Source organism: Tenrec ecaudatus, chromosome 14, assembly GCF_050624435.1.
Source record: "Tenrec ecaudatus isolate mTenEca1 chromosome 14, mTenEca1.hap1, whole genome shotgun sequence".
Lineage (NCBI taxonomy): Eukaryota > Metazoa > Chordata > Mammalia > Afrosoricida > Tenrecidae > Tenrec > Tenrec ecaudatus.
Window position 1 is genome coordinate 24,520,832 of NC_134543.1, and position 21,158 is coordinate 24,541,989.

General features: G+C 39.4%; 1 protein-coding gene and 1 pseudogene across 10 annotated transcripts in view; both read right to left on the bottom strand.

Annotated features, from left to right (window-relative positions):
* Positions 1-385: 385 nt before the first annotated feature.
* The window catches only part of NRXN3 (neurexin 3), a 1,780,548-nt gene continuing 1,759,775 nt past the window's right edge, over positions 386-21,158 (bottom strand). For 7 of the 10 annotated variants that reach the window (XM_075530569.1, XM_075530568.1, XM_075530571.1 and 4 more), the window contains one exon: positions 386-687. In XM_075530569.1, the coding sequence (XP_075386684.1) occupies positions 386-687 (302 nt within the window). Of the gene's footprint in view, positions 1,309-21,158 lie in introns of all 10 variants that reach the window. The other 3 variants (XM_075530567.1, XM_075530566.1, XM_075530572.1) reach the window with 2 other exon arrangements.
* Positions 17,961-18,070, bottom strand: LOC142427092 (small nucleolar RNA SNORA57; annotated as a pseudogene).

The window sequence follows — 21,158 nt, forward strand, 5'->3', positions numbered from 1 at the left end:
ATGGAGTCTTCTACCTTTTGCCGAAAGGTCAAGAGAAGGCAGCTTCCAGTCCGCTAACGTGGCCGAGCCATTCGCCCGGGCTCGCTCAGTGTGTGCTTTATGATACAGCAGGGCAGAAGGACGTCCTGTCTCCGAGCGGTGATTGACACACAGCAGCCAGGACTGCCTTGGAAAGGGAGACGCACCGTCGTGTGTCCTTTCCAAAATGCATTTCGCGCTTGCGTCTTTTCCCCACCTCAGGTATGGCATACCCCATCTCATCGCGACAACAGTTGGTGACATCTGTCACCTCTCCTTTTCAAAGTTATCTCTAGATCGATATATGAAGAATTCTGGCGTGTTGTGTTCGTTTGTGTAAATTCACTTAGTAGCAGGGGTGTTAGCGTTACACGTAATACTCTTTGTCCTTGTTCTTCTGCTTCTTGTGGCCGCCCTTGGAGCTCTGCTGCTTCTCCTTGAGCAGCGTGCCGTTGCTCTGGGCCGAGTTGCTGATGTAGTTCCGCGTCTCGTCCACTTGGTAGGACCCCTCGTCCCTGTTCCTGTACTTGTACATGGCGTACAGGAGGATCAAGATGCAGAGGGCGGCAGCAGCCACAATGCCGACGACCATTCCTGTTGTACTGCTCGACTCCCGGATCACCTCTGAGGCCCCCGGGACCCGTCTGACTCCCGGCTCCGTGGGGTTTGCTGTGGGCACATTACGGAACATGGGGGAAGTAATTAGTGGGCTCTTCAGTTTGGTGCTGTCTAGCTCATAGGCAGTGGGCAACGGAAGCAAGACTATATCAGGCTGGGGTTTGAGATCACGGTTATTCATTTTGCCAGCTGGCAATTTGGGCACCATCCCAGACGAGGAGGAAGTTGTGAAGCGGATGAGCTCAGGGGACAAAGATGTGGTAGTAGTCCTACTAGTCTCGGAGACTTTGTTAGGTCTAAAGTCCTTGGATTCCCACTTGGGCGCATGTGCTTTGTAGCCACCTTCGAAGATTGAAGTGGAAAGACTCTTATCTGTTACCAAGGAGAAGGTGGTGTAAAAATCTTCATCATCAGTAGGGGGCAGGTTAGAGTCAAAGGTTTCCCCTGAGCCATACCCAGACATCACCAAGCCATCATCACAACCATCGCTGCCTTGGTCCGACAAGCAAGGTAACCCCGCCTCAGAGGTCATGGACAGGGAATCTTTGGTGGTCTCAATAATGGTGAGGAGGGGGCGGAAGGTAGGGGGGAGCGTAATGGAAGGTGCATGAGCAGCAATAGGAGGGGTAGCTAAAGGGTCTTGTACAAGAAGAGGGACAACTAATTCACCTCCTGGGATTGAAAAGAAAGAGAAACACAGAATTAGTATATTTGCAAACACAATTCCTAGTCACTCTCAGTGAAAGCAGCGTATAGGTTATGCCTCTAACTCTCATGCAATGACTGGGCTCTTCCCATGGGCCCTTTCTGGTTGCTGGCCTCACCACTGCAGGCAGCTCTGCAGCCCATGATATGCCTCTTGCCACCAAAAAGAGGAAAGCCTTGGCTGGGGCCTTAGATACTCTCAAGTAATTATTTAAATAGAATTCAACTGTGCTCTTTCCAGGATCAGCTTATAAAACTGATGGTATTCATTCATATTATGCATACGTATTCATGAATTCGTTGATAATTTCGTAACTCCTGGCTGGCTAGCAGAACTGAGTGTGCATGCATGTACACCTATTCTCCATGCCGCTGAGCTCAAGATTAAGGAATCTAAAAGACCCATCTTCAATTGGAATCTACTCCATGCCAGTAAGGTTTTTTATTTGGGGCGTTTTGTTTTTAGCTTGTCCTTAAGTTACAACCTTGTATTTTACATTTCTTAACGGGTGCCCTCCTTTCATAAGCTAGATGAAGGGGACTTAAAAGAGGCTGAAAGTAGTCATTTTGATTACAGTTTTCCAGAAAGGCCCTCATCTATTAAATGACCACTCTGTGGGCCTTGGTCTAATAACCATGACTTATGGAAATCTACATTCAGAACCTGATAGGCAGACTTCACTGAGTTCTTTGAATCAGTGATTCTGAAGTAAAGGGGCAAAAAGACGTTGTTTTACTCTTGCAAGAAAACTATTGCGCTTACGATGTGTATGAATTGAGTGGGGAAGACAAAAGCCCAGACTAGTTCACTGAATCATAGTGCTTTCAAATCATGAATATAAAAATATCCCATGGTGGGGTCAACCTGATGGACGTAAGATAATCCAAGTCTCTTCTGCATCTCTTGGCAATGTCATTTTTCAAAGGACAAATCTTAGAAGTCATAGTCTATATTTTTTTGATTGAACTTATTCCTGAAATAATTTTCTTCCAACCCTCTAACAGGGATGTCAAGATGTGTACCTACCCCTTTAAACCAGCAAGTTGAGTTTATGACATGCTGTGATTGATGTCGCCTCTTCCTGAGCTGGGGTCCTAAATACTGTACCAGACACCATATCTTTCAGGGTTCTGCCTTTAGTTATAACTCCGTTATGAAGGGATGGCAAGAGTGTTGACAGATATGAATTTCCCTCAGACTCCTCCTCCTCGTTGCTGCGGCAACTCCACCAAAGCTATAAGGGCCATTGCAAACAGACAAGTCTTTGACCTTACACGGTCCTGCAGAGTTCTACCTACACGTCACTCCCACAAAATGTGGATCTGAGGCATGTTTCACTCTGTTTTCCATACCTTGTATCTTTACATTCATGCTTCAGTCAGAACCATGGAATCTAAATTGGTCGGGCTCAAGGTGTGCTGAGATGGCCTCTCTGAGTAGAAACTATCACATACCTTCCGAGCACTTGAGTAGATTTGTTTGTACCCATGACAGTAGCCTTTACTCTCTCCCTGTTTAGTCAATAATCCTGCATGATCTAGAGAGAAATTTAATTGGGAGGGGAGCTAAAATGCATATAACAGATAGCGTTTGAAAAAGAAGGGACAATGAAATATTGCACTGACATAGCTGGCCCACTGGATAATTTTAGTCCATGTGAGGAAATAAAACAGAACCTTTAGGAAAATCCCAAGATGATATTTGCACTTGTACTCTAAAACCAAGCTTCTATTCTAGTGGGTTGAGTTTGAAACTATCGAGCAAAATAGTCTTTACAGACTTACCATGACTCGATACTTGCTTTACTTGACCAGCTTGCTTATTCTTTACATTGTGAGCATATGTACTTCATATACCTTGAAACTTACTTAATGCATAACTTACGCCCTTTTGCTAGTGTTTATAAATGGGATTTGGAGCATGGTTCCCTGAAGGTAAGCTAGTCCTAAACCTCACCCAGAGAAAACTTCTTCTTTTTCTAGTTGGGGGGTGGGGCGTAGAGACTGGGAAAGGCGGGTAGAGGAGGGCAAGACACATAAGTGCATCGAGGAGGACTCTCAGTAAGAACAGTGGTGAGAAGGAAGTGGATTTCCAGCAATCTGCCTAAAGATTCTCAAAGTCTTTCTCAGGAATTAGTTCGCTTTGCTTTAGAGAATGTGTTTAGGAGTTCTTCCTCAATTTAACTAGAACAAAGGTTGTGTGTGTGTGTGTGTGTGTGTGTGTGTGTGTGTGTGTGTGTGTGTGTGTGTTCTGGCAAAGGTGCCTGAGTCATTTGTTCTTTATGGCAGTTACAGGAAGCTGCCCTGCATGGAGTAAACAGAGGAACTCAAAATAAAGGACAAAGAATAAAAGTTTTGTTGCCTGAACCAGTAATTCTATCTTTCTTTCTCTCTCTCTCTCTCTCTCTCTCTCTCTCTCTCTCTCTCTCTCTCTCTCTCTCTTTCTTTGGATGAATCATCCCCCTTTAAATTGCTATTTCCTTCTCATTCAACATACTAATGCCAGTATCTCCTTGGATCAAAATTTAAATAACATAAAATGATTTTATTTTCACAGTGGGAGGGAAAGGGGGTCCTACAGCACACTAATTCAGAAGGGACTCAGAAAGACTAGAGAAGTCCTAAGTGATCAAGAGTTTCTCCGGACTCAGAAAGACTAGAGACGTCCTAAGTGATCAAGGGTTTCTCTCAAAGCTACGATGCTGGGTTTGCTGTTGCAAGATGTAAATAACAAGGGTTGTTAAAATGACTCCTCTTTAGCTTTCCTTGCCACTTTGTCATTAATCCTGTGAAACACAAACAAACAGATAAATGTCCTCAGTTAAGAAGACTTGAGTCTGGCATCTATGAAATGATAGAAACTTTCATAACTTTTTCTTTTTGCTGGTATCTCAAGGAATTGGCAGCGTGCCTCCAGTTTAAAAGGAAGTTGACAATATGCTGAAATCAATGCAAATGGGGATCATCGTGAACTAGGGACTGAAAGTTTGAGATCATCATAAACAGGAAAGCTGCCTGGGACAGGTTTATGAACTGGGATAGGCAATCAATTTTAATTCCAAATTTCCCTTTCCCATTTAAGGCAGAGTGGACTAGAGAATTAATTCCAGGTCACACATCATTTTAGATGGTGGGGGGGGGGCAGGTTTCCATTACTTCATAGACATGCCTTAATTTTGTGTGAGGTGACACAGGGTCGCCATGGGTCAGAGTTGATGAGCTGGGAGCGCAATGGAAGACGACTCAGTGGCTATAACAGTAAGCACAAACAGAGGTGCCGATGACCTACGACCCGGCAGGGTTTTCTCCTGCTGTACAGAGACTTGTAGCACCTTATCTGTTCTAATCTAGATGGTTCGCCTTCAGCAATAGTGGAGATGAGATTTTTCTTTTCATTGCCCAAAGGCTATAAAATTAGAGATCAACCAAATGGATCTGCTTACCAAAGTATTCATACAAATGACAAGCCTAAAGTCGGTGAGATAAAATCTGATAGTCATCAATGCCCTAATTTTCTGTACCATTTCCAGAATTTTTCTTGGGTTTGGAATAAGAACTATCCATATTTCTTAGTGATAACATTTTAAATTGGGAATGTATACTTTTTTTGGACAAGGTGTGTTCTTTAAACTAGAGAGACCACAAGGGATATAAATAAGGCTATTTTAACCCTGAAGACTGCTCTGCTTTTTTGATTGATGGGTATATTTATAGTTATATAATTCATGCCTCTAGGGCTGATCTCCAGCAAAAGGGTTCTCTGCCATAGAAAAAGTGTGTTAACATTTTAATAGAACTCATCTGAACTGTGAGAATATTATAGGCAATGGTGAATATAGCAAGTCCTCTAAACATTAAGTAAAGCTGTATGATATTTCAAAGTGACTCTGACCATTACCTCATTGACAAAGTCTCAATCTGAGCGGTCACAAAAACACTGAAACCCTGGTGCCACAGGGATGCTCTGGGAGAGAACATCACACTACAGCTTGTTCATTTGTCTGTTTGTTTTTTCTTTCTTTTTATTTTGTGTACATTTGGGTTTTTAATCTCCTCTTTATTTGCGTTTTTCTTCTCTTCTCAGAAATTCACATATAATGGAGAATAAATAATTCTTTCCGCTATTAATTCAGTTATTTGAATATTTCTGTTCAGTTATTTGGGGTCATAGAAGTATATTTGCAACTCATAAATATCTTATTAATAATGTTAGAAACTTGTAACGATGAAATTTCTCTCCATCTAAAAATAGTCATGGGACAAATGTAGAAAACACTAGAAAGATGTTTGTGGCTTAACTTACATTTTAAGATGATAATGATTTTTAGGTAGAGTTGTTCTCTCTCACCCCCTTTTCTTTTTCATAAAGCAAACAATTTACCTGACGTGAGTTTGACTCAAAAGTTAGATTATATTGTTTATCACATGCTTAGTAAGGTATATTATAGCTCTTTGATATCATTATACATTGTAAAACTTTAAGTGTCATTTGCCTATTGATTGAGTTTTGCCATTGGAGTAAAACAAACACTTGACTTTCAGGAAAAGAGATGATCCTCCCTCGTGTGCTTGACCTTCATCCAATCAGTTGAAGAGCAAATGTGGAGGCTTCTTGAAGAAGAACGAGTTATGGAGCAAGACTCCAATGTAAAATTCCTGACTGTTCCAGACTTGCTCATCCCTCTGGATATAAACAGGTGAGACAATTGTCCAAAATCTATCTATCTGACATATACCTATCATTTGGTTTGGTTTTGGTTTGCTGAAAAAATCTAACTGAATCGATCGCCACCTCCATCTCACAGCACCCCCCTATCTATTATGGGAATTTTTATTCTTAAAACCAAACTACCACCCAACATAGTGGACAATTTTGAATCATATCAACTAAGGCAGGAGGAGCTCATTCATTAAAGCTGCATGGTTGAAGGCCTACATATTTTATATTTTTGGGTTAATATTGCTATAAAAGTTTCAAATAACACTAATTTTTAAAACTAAGTAAGGCAGTGATTTCTTTATAAAGACATAGTGTAGTGTTTCTTATCAATGTTTTCTGAATCATTGATACATCTATTCTTAGGACCAAGAAGTATTCTCACCTTAGAATCACACATAATGGCGGTACCTACCTGAACGTTCCTAAGGAAAACTTTAGGTGTGAGATTCATGTTGTGTCTTCTTGGTAGAATCTTAGGCTCTTTTTAAATCTTACCTGATGATCCTTGAAATAAATGGAAACTAGTCGCAGAAAAGGGAAAAGAAGCAAAGAGAAAGAGAGCAAGCCTCTGTGTGTGTGTGTGTGTGTGTGTGTGTTTATGCTAGTAATTTCATTAGTTCTATGCAGTGGGAGATATAAGTATCCCAGGACAAGATTTTAAACACCCGATCTAGATCTTTTTTTTCCTCAGTAAAATTGGTGACAAAAATAATTTAATCCTGGATAAACAAACTCTACCATAGTCACTTGAGAGTACCATATTTCCCCTTCTCTGATAAAAATAATTAAAGGGCCTTGAAGACTTTCTAAGGAATTAAATGAGGGTGTAATTTCAAAATAACATTTGGAGCTAACAATTCATTTTCTTCTTGAGTGCAATAACCTATAGGCAGTAACCCATTTTATTACCATCTTGGAAAGCCTACTATGAAATTCAAGGCTTTAAAGTTGGTGGTTACAAATAACATAATAGTTCAGGCAATGAGGCAAGGCTTGCTTTGTGGAATAAGGATGATTTACTTATTTATACCAAGAGTAGAATTCACATTTATTATTAAAAGCAATACAACACAAAACACAACATTGGAAAATAAGCAAATAGATACCAATGAAAGAAAATATTTAATAAAGTTCTTAAATTTTACAGTAGAAATAAAAGCAATTTTATAGCCATAGTGAGTTAAGGGGAAGTGAAGCAAACAAAATCAACAAGGCATTCATGGTAAAAGAAAAGGGAAAAGGAAAATTAAAAAATTACAGGCTACGTTTTTCTTTTATAAAGGGTAGAAAACAAAGAAAGAAACCATTCCCATATAGATAAAATGATTTAAATAAAAGGAATACCATATTAATTTATAGTCAACTTACATCAACAAATTGCCCGCATGTTTTTTGGCATGAAAGAAAAATTTACAAAAGAAAGTTGTGTAAGAATGCTCTTGGACAAATAGAATTGCCACATTCTTGTAACTTGCTTTTTTTGTCATCATTTCTTAAAAACTTTTGAGTAAAATATCTAATTTTTCAAATATAATAATTTACAACAGAGGATGATACAGGGAGGCAACAACACATACATCACACCACATAACATGAAAAGAAAAAAAATCTGCACTTTAACAAACTTTTACTTAGGGGCTTGGAAGGTCATCAGTTTAGAATTTAAAATAATTCCAATTGCAATGGTTTTGAAAAATGAGAGAAAAACCTGCTCACTTTTGTTATTTGTCATTTTAAAAAATGTATGACTCTAAAGGGTTTTGAATGAATTTCTGCGTCGTTATAGGTTTCCAGGTATATATTTAATTTTTCAAATTTTTGTCTTTTTGACACGTTTTAGGTTTTCTTTAATTTAAGGGATGGATGACAGCACATACATTTTAACAATGCTAAAGAAAGGGGGCGTATGGGCAGGAGAGATGCTGGGAGAGGGGGTTGTATCTATGAGTGTACTACACAGGAGATGACGATGATGGGGGTGAATGTGTAAGTGAGTCGCCATGTCCATGTAAGGGCGGCACGGAGTGATCTAGCTGCATTAGAGCTTCTGGCTGTAAGGAAGGGATGGGCAATATACAAAAACAAATGAGGCTACACATGCCCATCTATGGAGATAAAGAACAGAACTCTAACACTGACAATCTCACACACCCTAAGCTGCAACTTCTTCAACATGCAATTACTCCAAAAATTATTACAGTTTTATTAAATATTCTCAAATCATCAAAACAGTTAAACTTCGTTTCCTACTGAAAATAGCCAAAATACATCAAATTATAATACGAATAATTGAAAGGTTAAAAGCAAAAACAAGGAGACTAGTTTCATGTATTCAAGTCGAACAACTTCATCGGCAGCCACACAGCCCCATCGAGGATTAGGGGGTGTTTCTAGGTCTGGAGAGGTGACCCAAAGGGAAACTGGATAGGAATCCCACAGGCTGAGATGCCAGTGACTTCCCCACAGAGACATGGTGCTGTTACAATTGGAATGACACTCTGTCCATTGTCCCCATGACACCCAGGTTGCACATGATTTTCAATGAGACCGGGGTAATTTCAAAGATGTGGATGTGGGGATTCTGCAGCTGAAGTTGTTCCACATTAAAAGAGGGAGTGGGGGAAAATTGCAGAAAACAATTCATATCTTTTTTATGTCATTTTAGATAAAACTATATCTAAAGATAGAGATCTAGCCATTTAAAAGAAACACATTGATCTATATAGAAATAGATAAAATATAAAATGTACTTAATTCCCAAACAAGAAGGGAAAAGAGAACAAAAATATTTTTAAAGAAAAATAATTTATACCCTTTCATAGATGAACCGCCAGATGCACACTCGGAAGAGGCACAGACAGAGCAGTGAGGGGACACTGAACATTTTTTCCGTTTTTCTGTCAGGTTGATCCCCCCTTTTCTAATTGCCGAAATTGAAAACACACTTTGAATTTTCTTTAAAAATTTTTTTGTTGTTTTAGAGTTCGTGTCTTTAAAAAAATAAAAAGGGCGTGCAGTCTGGCTGTATGTCATCCACAGACATTTAAAAGAGAAGAAAGTGGCTACGACTGGCCAATGGGCTATCATCTAACAACCTTGCACCGGAGGAACACTAATCAAGTGAAGACATGCTTAAAGTAAGTTGCATTTAGGGAAAGCAGAAAAAACAGAACTGCAAGCTTGGGTTGGGAAGAGGTCAGCAAGACAAACTGATTTGGGGATCGGAGGGAGGCACTGGATTCTATTTCATGCCTGTCCAGTAGGGGCAAAGGACATCCCAGGCTCTTTTGTCAATTAGAAGGAAACTGTGTGTATATGTGCACATGCATGTATATATGTTACTCGTGTGTATTAGGTGTAGGGCCGAGCCAATAGTGGCAGGGATTAAGGAACACACATATATGGTTTCGTGGGTTCTACTTTAGAAAATGCATCCAATGCTGACTCTTAAAAGACATTAAGGAGTTAGCATCAACATTGCTCCCTGTGTCCACTCTTGAACTTTGCCAACCTGACTGTAGATGATAGTTGACAATGAGGTGTCAATAGAATTACTCATGGTCAGTGAGTTGATGCTGACGCATAGGGACCCTACAGGACAGGGTAGACCTGCCCCGTGAGTTTCCCAGACTGATCTGCTTTATAGCCTTTTCCCTATTAATAAACTCGCTTGATTAAAAGAGGCATAACCAATTCCTTTTCACTTATAGAAGGGGGAAAAGACAGCCTCTTCACTCTAAAGTGTTAGCATCTAAAGGTTAGAAAAATCATAAAATGAACATGTTTTGAAGTCTGGTAAGACTATTGTCCAGACTTCTGGAGAAACATGAGGGTTAAAATGGCTTTGCTCAATCTCCACTGAGAAGAGCAGAACACTGTGTGTGTGCACATGTCCTTGCACATGCTCATGTGTCTCTGTGTGTGTGGCGAGAGGAAGATACTGTAAACGAGACCTGGGCAACATGTGTACAGCAATGGCCTCAGCCTCTACTGGAAGAGATCACTAGAGTTTGTTCTACAGTCTACCCCTCTGAGCACGTTACGGTTCAACCAAGGACTGGGAAACCCGGTAGACAACCACAAAGGCGAGACACTGGAGAGCACCTGGCACTGGCAGCCAATCCCCCCACTCTGAAGAACTCTTTGGAACGACTCTGACAAATAGAGTAAATTGCGAGGATGCGTCAGACTTTTTGCCCCTGATGGGGACGCCCCTTTTATTGTTTTATTTTAAAATCTTTATAGTCAATGTGTCCCCATGGGTCAGTCCGTACCAAGATTTTTAGTCTCTGGTTTAACAAAGTTAATCATTATTCTGAGAACTTCACAAAGGCAGAGGAAATTTTTAGGAAAAACGCAAACAATCTCGATAATTTAGCAGTGGGGGTGGGGTGGAGAAACAACCCTTGTTGCCATTGAGTTAAACATGTTTGACTACTAAACTTTTAATATTGAATTTGAGTATATAAGAAGAAACTAAATGTTCATGTGTTCCACAAGGCATCATATAAAATCTTTCAAAGAAAGTAACAAATGCATGCTTGAGCCCACAGGACCCATAGTTTTAAAGGAATCTGATGCAGTCTGCATACTGTTGCCTGAGTGTGTTTTTATAATATAAGCTAATAAATTCTTGGTTTGATTTTGGATAAAGGAGACAAATTAATCTTGCTGTTAGCTCATAATCATGACATAGCTTAATTTAACATCTCATCTGCTGTTTATAGTAGATTTTTATTATCACTAATTTCATGATATATCTGTCTCTGATTTCTGTATCTATGCCTTTACTGGTGTTAAGAGTGTAATGCAATTTTATCTGCCACTGAAAAAAATTATTCAACAATCTGACTTAAAGGACACAGTTTGATGTAATGATTTCTATCTTGTCATGTTTAAATAGCTCTGGCTGATTGTGATATTAATATTTTAGTATACGGGATACATTGTCCAGAATGCCACCAGGGAGCCCTCTTGTTGAGAAGAAATCAGGTGCTAACCTACTTGGGGTTGAGTTTGAGAAACCCATTGATATGTTCAAGTCATGGAAGTTGCAAGAGTGCCTCAACAGCAGAGTGGACCTGCTTTAACAGTGCACACGTGTATAATTGAAGGCTGCAAAGAAATGACCCACGCATACCATTACATCCTTAGAGTGAATCAGAGAACATTCTGGAGAGAAGGGAGAAGAGACAATCTCTGGAGTCTGGAAAAATATCTTGAGAAGACATAAAAAGAACTATAAGCGTGGAGGGATAACAAAGGAGTGTGGAAATCAAATATCTCATGGGAATATTCAAGGTTTTTTGATTTAGATACATGAGGTAAACTTCCTCATAAACAATACAAAAAGGGTGTAATTGGCTCTTATTTTAGGTGTCCATGTAATGAAAGAGGGGTTTTACTGGCAGAATCAGCGCTTTAGCTTGGTATCACAGTTTGATGTAGATTAAAACGGTGACTGCATGCATGGAGATGGAATCCTGGGACCATGAAGGCAGCTCTATCCTCTGAGTTACAAAAAGTACCTCATCCACTCACCCGACTTCTTATAACCTCTTCTCAGCATCTGATGTTTCATGAAGATGAGATAAATGCTGATAAATACTTACTAGTTTTTAAGCTGAAACTGACTATTTGTTAAGACTGAATACAAATGCCCAAGTGAAAAGGTCATGTACTATTTGTCCCCAGACTCACAATAGAATACATAACAAGGGAAAGAAAAATTGAACCTTTTAGGAGGGAAAAGTCCTAATTATTATTTAGCCCAATACTTCAAATTATATTTCTGTATTAATGATCTGCTTTCCCAATGTAGGCCAATCTTTAATGCTCAGTATGGTGTATATGAACACACAACACATTTAAAAAACAATATTACATTTCAAAAGGTTGTAAGATAATGGAGTGTTAAATCTGGAGGAACCTCAAATTAATGGCACCTTCTACTATATTTACAACCTAACTCTTAGCTTATGCCAATACTTCTATCTCGCAATTGCCAACGTTCTTGGTGAACCTACTGTGGCCTGGACAGATTTTTATTAACCCAACCCTCCGTTACATTAAATCTGCGTTGTTTTCATTCTCAGACTCCAAACAGTGTTAAGGACATGGGTAGTGGTTTCCTTTATGTTTCCTACCATTGTTACCAGATAACACTGTCAGTTAATTGTTGGAATGTTAACTACAGAGTCAGCGGTCAAACCCACCAGGCACTCCTTGGAGAATTTGAAGGTATCTATCTGCTCTCTTATAGAATTACAGTATTGTAAGCCACTTAGAAGACTAATAGTTATCCAAACACATATTGAATAAATTATTGAATGAATGCACACCTTAATTACATGTATCTTCTTATGTTGTTGTTCGTTGCAGCATCTGTATGTGCTGAACAGAATTGGCTTTTTCAAGGCTCTGACTTTTTGGGAAACATATTAGGGTAACAAATTTTTGGTAAAACAAAGCAAGATGAATAAACAAAATTATCTAACAAGAAATACAGCCAAGATGCCCTTTAGGAACAGGGATGCTGTCCCTTCATCTCACGTCCTTTGGACGTGTTATCAGAAGACACCTGGAGAAGGATGTTAGATTTGGTAACGTTGAGAATCAGCAAAAATGAGGAAGGCCTTCAATACGCTGAAGTGATGCCCTGGCTGTGAAAATAAGCTCCAACATAACAATTGTGAGGATTGTTCAGGACTATCTAGTGGTTTGTTCTAATGCATGGGGTTGCTATGAGTCAGAACCAAGTCAATTAACAACAGACTTTTGTGAGCAGGAGGAGAGACTTTTCTTCCAGATCAGCACCTCTGGGTTTAAAACACTAATTATCCCACTGACTCCTGATTTGGTGTGAATGCTGTTATTGTTCTGTGCAAATGGATTCACACACATTACAACCCTATAAGACAGAGTAGAACTGCTCTATAGAGATTTCTAAGTGGTAAAACTGCCAATGTTTTTGGTTAGCAGCCAAGCCCAGAATTACTGTGTCACCATGGATTCCATTTTATTTGAATAAATGAAAAGTGAGCATTTCCTGGCTGCATCCATTTACTGAAATATCTCAAGATACATAAAAGTGTAGGCGTGGCATCAACCTGTCAATGAGGTTGCTACCTGATGCCTCCTTGTGGGTGTGGCTTTCTGATAAGGTGGCTCTGGGAACTTCCCCTTCTCTCTGCCTTTAACTTCCTGCTGGCTGACCCTGATTTCTGCCAGAGCTACAACCATTAGATTCGCAAGACTTTGCATTCACTGGCCTGTGAGTTTCCTGAATTCTGCATCATAGCATGTGGCTGCATGCGGAACTTATGGACTAGTATTGGTATTGGACATAAGGACCTGAGTTAGTCTGGGCTGGGACATTTTCTTGATGTACAATTACTTCTTGATATAAAGCTCAGTCTTACACATATATAAACGTCACTGGATTTTTCTCTCACCAACCCAACCTAACACAAGTGGTCTTCTCCTGAAAAAAAATTACATATACCAGTAAAACATTGTCTTATGTGGTCCCAGAAGATGGGTAAACAACTAGAGATAATTAGTATGATTCTTTTCTCTACTGTCATTCTGCAGCTCAGATGAGGTAACATGTAAAACCTCTAGCACATGAGAGTAACTCAAAGGATCTATGTTCACGTGATTATCACAACACTAATTTCATAGTTATTCCTTAGCGCAGAAATGTCTTGAACTGCAAGGAGAACCCTGCCAAAGCTAGGAGACGAACATATTTAAGCCTAACTTAGGGCCTCTCTCTTGAGTAGGATTACATCTCCATAATTCACTTGATCTATTGTGATATCCATTCAATGACTTCTAAAATTCTATTTGAAATAAGATAAAACATGATACAGAAAAGAAAGGAGCAAATGATGGCATTTAACTAATTATCTCAGCCCCATCAAAAAAATTAAAAAAAAATAAGACGAAGAAGTACTACAAGCCAGAGAGAGAAAAAACCTTCAATAAAAATACCACTAATAACAAAAATTAATGGGCAATAACTATAAAGGTTATCTTCAGTTACCTGGTGATAGAGTGGTTATGTGTAGGGCTGCTAATCACAAGGTAGGCAGTTCAAAGCCACCAGTGGGAGAAAGATGAAATTTTCTCCTTCAAAGAATGATGAGGCTCTCTTCTCCTGTAGGAGTGGTAGTCAGAATGCACAAGGGCAGTTCTACCCTGTCTTGTAGGCTAGCTATGCACTGGCATCAAACCAATGGCAGTAAGTTGTGATTTTTAAAATTTTAGTTATAAAATGTATCTGACAGTATACTGGATGCTCCGTGGAGTATATAATTTAATCATAATTAATTTTACCTAAGGAAAACATGGTAATTATAAACTATTTACAGAGAACACTGCAGCCCATAAGAATTAAATGGTTTTGTGAGATTATATTAATAATAAGTGATGAAACTTTAGGGAGTATATACCCAAAGCTGTATCATCTTCCCCCCAAATTGAAGCAAAACCAACTCTGAGAGAAAGCATAAAGTTTCCCAGAAGTTTTCATTTTTTAAGCATATTATCATATTCTTGACTGGTTTTATTATTTATTGATATTCCTCTAGTATTTCTACAATTCTAGCTGACTCTGAAATTGTTTAAATTTTTTTGTATGCCATGTAAAATGCATAACTATAATAAGAAAAAGTCTTAGTGATGGTAGGAGAGCTTCTAGAATTAGCCATGTTCTTCAGAGTGGACTTGCACTAATAATAAAAACACATTATTATTCTCTGCTGTTTTTCATAGTTTTTGTTATTACACTGAAGTTCTAACAGAGATTGGACTTAATTTGAAATCACTCAATATTCTGCACCATATCTTCAGCCCAGCCTGGAAGCTGTAGGGGAATTGAAAAAGGATTACAAAATCAGATAAGCCACTGTGTCATGGACATGGCATCCCACCAAGACAAGTTCATTATCATCTAAAAGCCTGATAAGTGGCCAAGTAACTACTAAAGCAGTTGATAACTCTAAACTTTCCTTATACTCTACCCAAGAGAGCAAAGTACAAAGCATTTGCAACAAAGGGTTGGAAACTTTTCCAGAGATAACCCTGGGGGGTAAAGTCCATAAAGAGAGGCAGCTAAGGTTGGCCATGACTTGGTACTGGTCCACAAGCAGTTTGTGAAAGTTCTTTTTTAGGGTCTAATTTCACATAGCTAGATGATTTTTGAAAATGGAAAAAATCTGCCAAAACTTGACTTGTATGCATTTCAATATTTTGAATTAATGGGACGTATTTAGAAATATGTCAAAGTGTTAAAACATACACGATTGAATCAATCAAATCTATGGGATTTTCTTAAAGGACAGAAGATAGTAAAATATTCCTAGTTTAAAAAAAAAACAAACTCACTTAACTTCATAAAGATTTGAACATATAACATGATAGCAAAGTGGACCTCCTTACACTTTACATGTTAGTCATCTTGAATTATTTTCCCAAACACGTGCTGTTGTTCATGTATCTGGGTCATAGCACACGATCCTCCTTTCTAGCCAGATCAGCATCTGTTTATCTTTAGACTGGAAAGCCCAAACTAGTCCATGGCATCCTTTGCCAGAAGCTAATTTCTAATCAATGGAATGATTCATCTGCCTTTGTTATGACTATTTGTCCTTTAATATGTACATTATGGCATCTATTACATATGATTATTGATTTACATGTTTGCTCATAGAAGATAGATTTTGTGTCTCATCATTTTATAACTGTTCCTCATGCTTAGTATAGAGAACAATACAAGTACCCCAAAGAACTTAATTTCTACTTTCTTTTAATCATCAAAAAAGAAGCAAAAAACCCCCATAATGATGTGTGTGCCACTAGCCTGGATGCTCCATAAAGACCATGGGGTTTTGAAACTCACTGTGAACACAAACGTACTAAAGGGGAAAAAATCAGCTGGTGGTAGAGCATCAGCAGATGCCTGCTTGGCTCGTTCAGGGAAATGAAATTGATGAGCATGAAAGATAAATCCAGACTGCTGACTGATATTGTAATGGAGAGTTCTGAAGAAGATCAGAACGTTAAATAATTAAATATAGGGTGCCAAATATGTATAATACATTCTAAGGATACTCTAGGAAGACTACTGTGGTATCTTAGCTTCTTCTAAGTGACCAAATGTCCTCTCCAGCCTAAGATCATTACATATGATAGTTGCAAGGGGCTTGTACACTATATATCATGTGTGTGTGATGTCACTAAAGAAACAGAAGAGGGTACATATACCAACTCTTCAAACCCAACTATCTACCATAGATTCCATTCCAACGTACAGGGACCTATAGGACTGGGCAGAACTGCCCCTGTCGGTTTTGGAGGTTGTAACTCTTTACAGGAGTAGAGTCTCCTCTGTTTTACAAGGATTCATAGGGTATTATATACGAGGAAGTACCCCACACACAAAAATGGAATTTTTTTCCAAAGCTATGCATTTAATTATTTCCCCCAAATACCTTATCACCTTCCAAGTATTCTCCATTACCCTTAGGACATTTGTTAAATCTGTGATTCCAATTTTAGAAACATTTTTCAAACTCCTCTGTTTGGGGGGTTGCAACAATTCCCTCAGTTTTTCTTCACCTCTTGCACATCTTCAAATTGCTGCCCTTTCTTGTCCCTCTTCTTTTGAGGAAACAAAAAGAAGTCACATGGCGTGAGATCAGGTGAGTAAGGTGTGTGAGGCAAGAGAAGCATGCTGGGTCTTTTTTTTTTTTTGCCAGAAACTGGTGCACTTAGAGGACTATGTGAGTAGGTGTATTGTTGTGGTGGCAAAACCAATACCCTGCCTGCCACAAATCAGGCCTTTTTTTTTTTTTTGGTTGTTGTTACACACTGTTACACTATCTTTTCACAACCTCTAAATAGAAAGCTTGATTAATAGTCAACCTGGTGGTGGAGCAAACTTCAAATTCACAGTGAGTCAACATTTTTCATCCATTCAGGAAGTTGATGGATGTCCAGAATGAGGTTTGTCATCAATCAACTTTTCACCTTTTTTCAAACGAGAAAACCACACATACACTTGAGTTTTTCCCATAGTGCCATCCTTGTAATCTGTGTTCAACATCACATCAGTTTCTGCGGCATTTTTCCTGAGCAGGAAACAAAGTTTCACAGCCACACAGTGCTCTCTTCAATTGGCCATCACACACACACACACACACACACACACACACACACACACACACACACACACAAAACTCTGAGTGAAACAGCTTTTATGAAAAAGTTCACTGTGACCAGAGAGAACCTTCCCAGGCAATGCCACTAGATGCATGAACTCAAAGCAAGTTGTTCGATGCTCTCCAGTCAGATAAATGCAGTCTGCCCAACTCAGCTTTTTACCGTTTTGTGTGGGGGTGGGGAAGGGGGTACTCCTCGTGTGCCTTTTAGTGTTCTCATATATGAAAATGTTGACTTGTAGCGCCTTTGGAGTTTGTTCCACCAGGTCAGACTGTTAATAAGGCTTTCTATTTAGAGATTCTGAAAAGATAGCGTAACAGTGTGTGACAAAAAAGTCCTGATTTGTTGTAGACAGGGGAATGGTTTTGCCATCATGACAGTGCATCTGCTCATGCAATCTCAGTGCACCAGTTTTTTGTAAAAAATGCATGCCTTTTGCCCCACACACCTTACTTACCTGACCTCACTCTGTATGACTTCTTTTTGTTTCCATGAATTAAGAGGGATGTGAAAGGACAGCGGGTTGAAGATGTGGACGAGGTGAAGAAAAAAAACAAGCTATCCAAACAGATGAGATTGAAAAATGTTTCTAAGAATGGAATTGCAGACTTTAACAAATGTATTAAGTCCAGTGGAGAGTACTTTGAAGGTTATTTGTTTTGTTGTCCTGGGTCCTTGTCCCAGCATTTGAGGAAGGAACCAGTGGACGGGCAGCCGCTGATTCCAAAGACATGACGCCGAGGGGACTGGAGGCCGCTCCCCGTGCCCCCGTACATAACGGGGCATAAGGTTGTTTTGTAAAAAAACAAAAAATTTTAAATACATAGCTTTTAAAAAAATGTTTGCTTTGAGGGAAGTACATCCTCATATATAGAATTATATGATTTATAATTCTAGCCTGAGATAATTATGCAACTTAGAATAATATGCAAAAGGTCTCATAATAGCCATCTTTAGAATTCAATAATCAACTGCTTATCATTCATTACTTTAATAATCATAGAGATCTTAAACGAAAGATCTCTCTCCTTTATTTAGTAAAGGGAAATGTGTTAAGTAGTCGATTGGGGTCCAGCTCTTAATGATCTGCTATGTGATAATCCATGAATTTGGTAAATTCAACTGGAAGCCGCAAATTTTCTTCTAAACTTTAACTTTTTTCCACCAGGGTAATAATCTCCCCTTTTCCTGAGTACTCTTTGGGCTGTGGGCTCAATCATTAGTAATTTATACTGCTGAAGTGAACATGTGATCTCCTTATTCTCTTAATATACACCGACTATAATCATTTATTGTAACTAAGCTATCTTTCAGTATTGAAATTCGAACGCATAGTGCCACTTGCTTCTCCAGAATTAGAATCCACTGAAGATTGTACTTGAGTCACTAGATCAAGAAACTGGAGTCAGAGCCAGAGGCGCAGCGTGGCTCGTATAGAAGTCTATGATCACAGGGAAGACTGCGCCCTAGAGTGTCCCGATAGCATAAACACCTGCAGAATCCAATATCAACTGGTTATCATTTATCACTTTCAGAGTTGCCTATCAACCTTTCTACCAGGAGCCCTGGTAGTTCAGCAGTTCGAAACCACAAGCCACTCCATGGGAGACAGATGAGGCTTTCTACCTCTTAAAGAAGCAGCAGTCTCAGGAACTCACAGGGGCAGTTCTATGCTGTCCTGGGAGCCAGCATTGACTCAGAAGTGACTTTTGGAGTGCACTTTAGAGATCCTTATCTCTACAGGCTATTTTTCCTTTTATTCATAGTCTATTCGTCAAAGCATTTTTTTAAAGAAACTTGTATTATTTTACTTTTTACTGACCTTTGTGTTTATGTTGACAATTTTAAAAGGTTCATCACTAAGTGAGATTAAAGACTGGTAAGATAAATAAGGTTTGCCTTGAGTAGATGATCATTATTCATTTTCTGGTGTAGAAAATATTGACAAGGTTAATTAAAGTCTTTTCACACTCGCTAAGCCATGTCGTTTTGTGTCATGTTTTGGACATGTATTACACACGTCCATTGTGTGCATGTTTTTTCTACACCAGTAGTTGCATGTTCATTTAGGAGAGAGCGAATGAGTAGACACACACCAATTCTCCCTGGTGAGTTTAAGGGAGGGATTGATGGCCTTACAAGATCTGAGTACCTTGAAACTCAGCATCTGATGGTCTGCTTGGCATGTGTTATTTGACATGAGGAGAGAGAAAAGCCCAAGCATGCAGTTCCTATGACAGAACAGAGCAAAAGAGCCATTTCATCATCTTTGCACTTTGGAACTTGGACTGCTAACCAGAAGGCTGGCACTTCAATCCCACTTGGAAGGAGAAAAATGAAGCAATTTGTTCCGAAACAGATTACAGGTTGTGCAATCCTTTATAGGGTTTCTATGAGTTGGAATATACTGTTGCCTTTGGTTTGGTTTAATCTTGGGAGCTACGGACAGGAGACAGCTTTGTGGCCTTGAAGTCCATCTACATTCACCTTTCCTCTCCCCTTGGTTCAGAAAGGGGCTAGTGCCGGCACATGGAAAAGAACTAGAGTTCTACGGAGAATGATCTTTGCTGCATTTCTGTGAATCCTTTCACTGGACTTTGAGAAGTTCAATTTATTCAGTTCCCCAAAGGTCTTCCAGATTGAGCTGAAGCAGCAACAGCATTGCCATGAAATGGGAATCATGGAGACGGTGCCAAATCTCGTGGCATTTTGCCATTGTGCACAGGCTCATGAGGAGCCTAGGGGTTGGCTAACTCCACAACAGGGATTGGACGGAAAAGCCTATCCTTGCAGGAGGATTTATACTACAAGGAAGCAGTTTCCTTTGCAGGAAGAAAGAGAAACAAGTGTCAACCTCTGCGGTGAAAACTACAGATGGAGCTTCCTGAAACTCATGTCTGAATGCTTTCCTCCTTCCTGGCATCATGTACGCTATGCTGAGCCTCTCCCTGCCAACCATAGGAGGCTTGGGGAGGCTGACCCCATGGCCTTCCCTCCTGTATTCCTTGTGTCCAAGTCAGGTCTCCAAAACCTGGCAAAGGGGAAAGAAGAAGAGAGAGAGAGAAAGGGGTTGATGATGAGGAATAGAAGAGAAAGAGGAATGATAGGAGAAAGAGGATTCTATAAAGAGACTACCACCTTTGGTCTATGGAGGTGGCCAGGGGAGAGTAAGGTGTGTCCTTCTCATAGCTAAAGCCATGCTCAAGGGTGGAGTTCTATGAAGACCATTTCTGTTGACAACTCATTCCATTTGGCATTGAGAGGCTCCATATAATTTATTCCCTAAATATCTTCCAAATTGAAAGCCTTTCCATGAAGTGGGAATCATGGAAATGATGTAGGATCTGGTAGCATTTTGACCACTGTGCATAGTGACATCGTGAGCCAAGGGGCTGGCTAACTCAACAGCAACTAACAATAAAAACAACAAAATACAAGTAAACATGGTTAAGATCATCTCTCAATACACACCAACGACATCTGATCATTATTTTTTCCATTCTCCTCCCACAGTTTTGGAAATGCACAAATCACTAGATGGAAAGCCCTGTACATTTTAAAAACCTGCATCCAAATGCACCTCTAGAGCAGGTCTAATCATTTTCAATAGGTCAGTGTCATCCATCCTTATTAGAAGGAACAAAGAAAATCTGTGGACGCTGTACTTATTTGTTCATTCCCTTAGAAAAAAAGGCGGCTACCGCTAAAGGTTTTCTCCACTAGTTCAATAAGCAAGACATTTTCCCTTCTAAATCACAAAGCTGTGTACTTTGGGGACATAGGTATTACTTAGTAGGAGGTACGGGACTCTATTAGGGAGAGTGTGAGAAAGAGGGGAGGGAGTAATATGCAGCTAAAAGAACAGCTATCT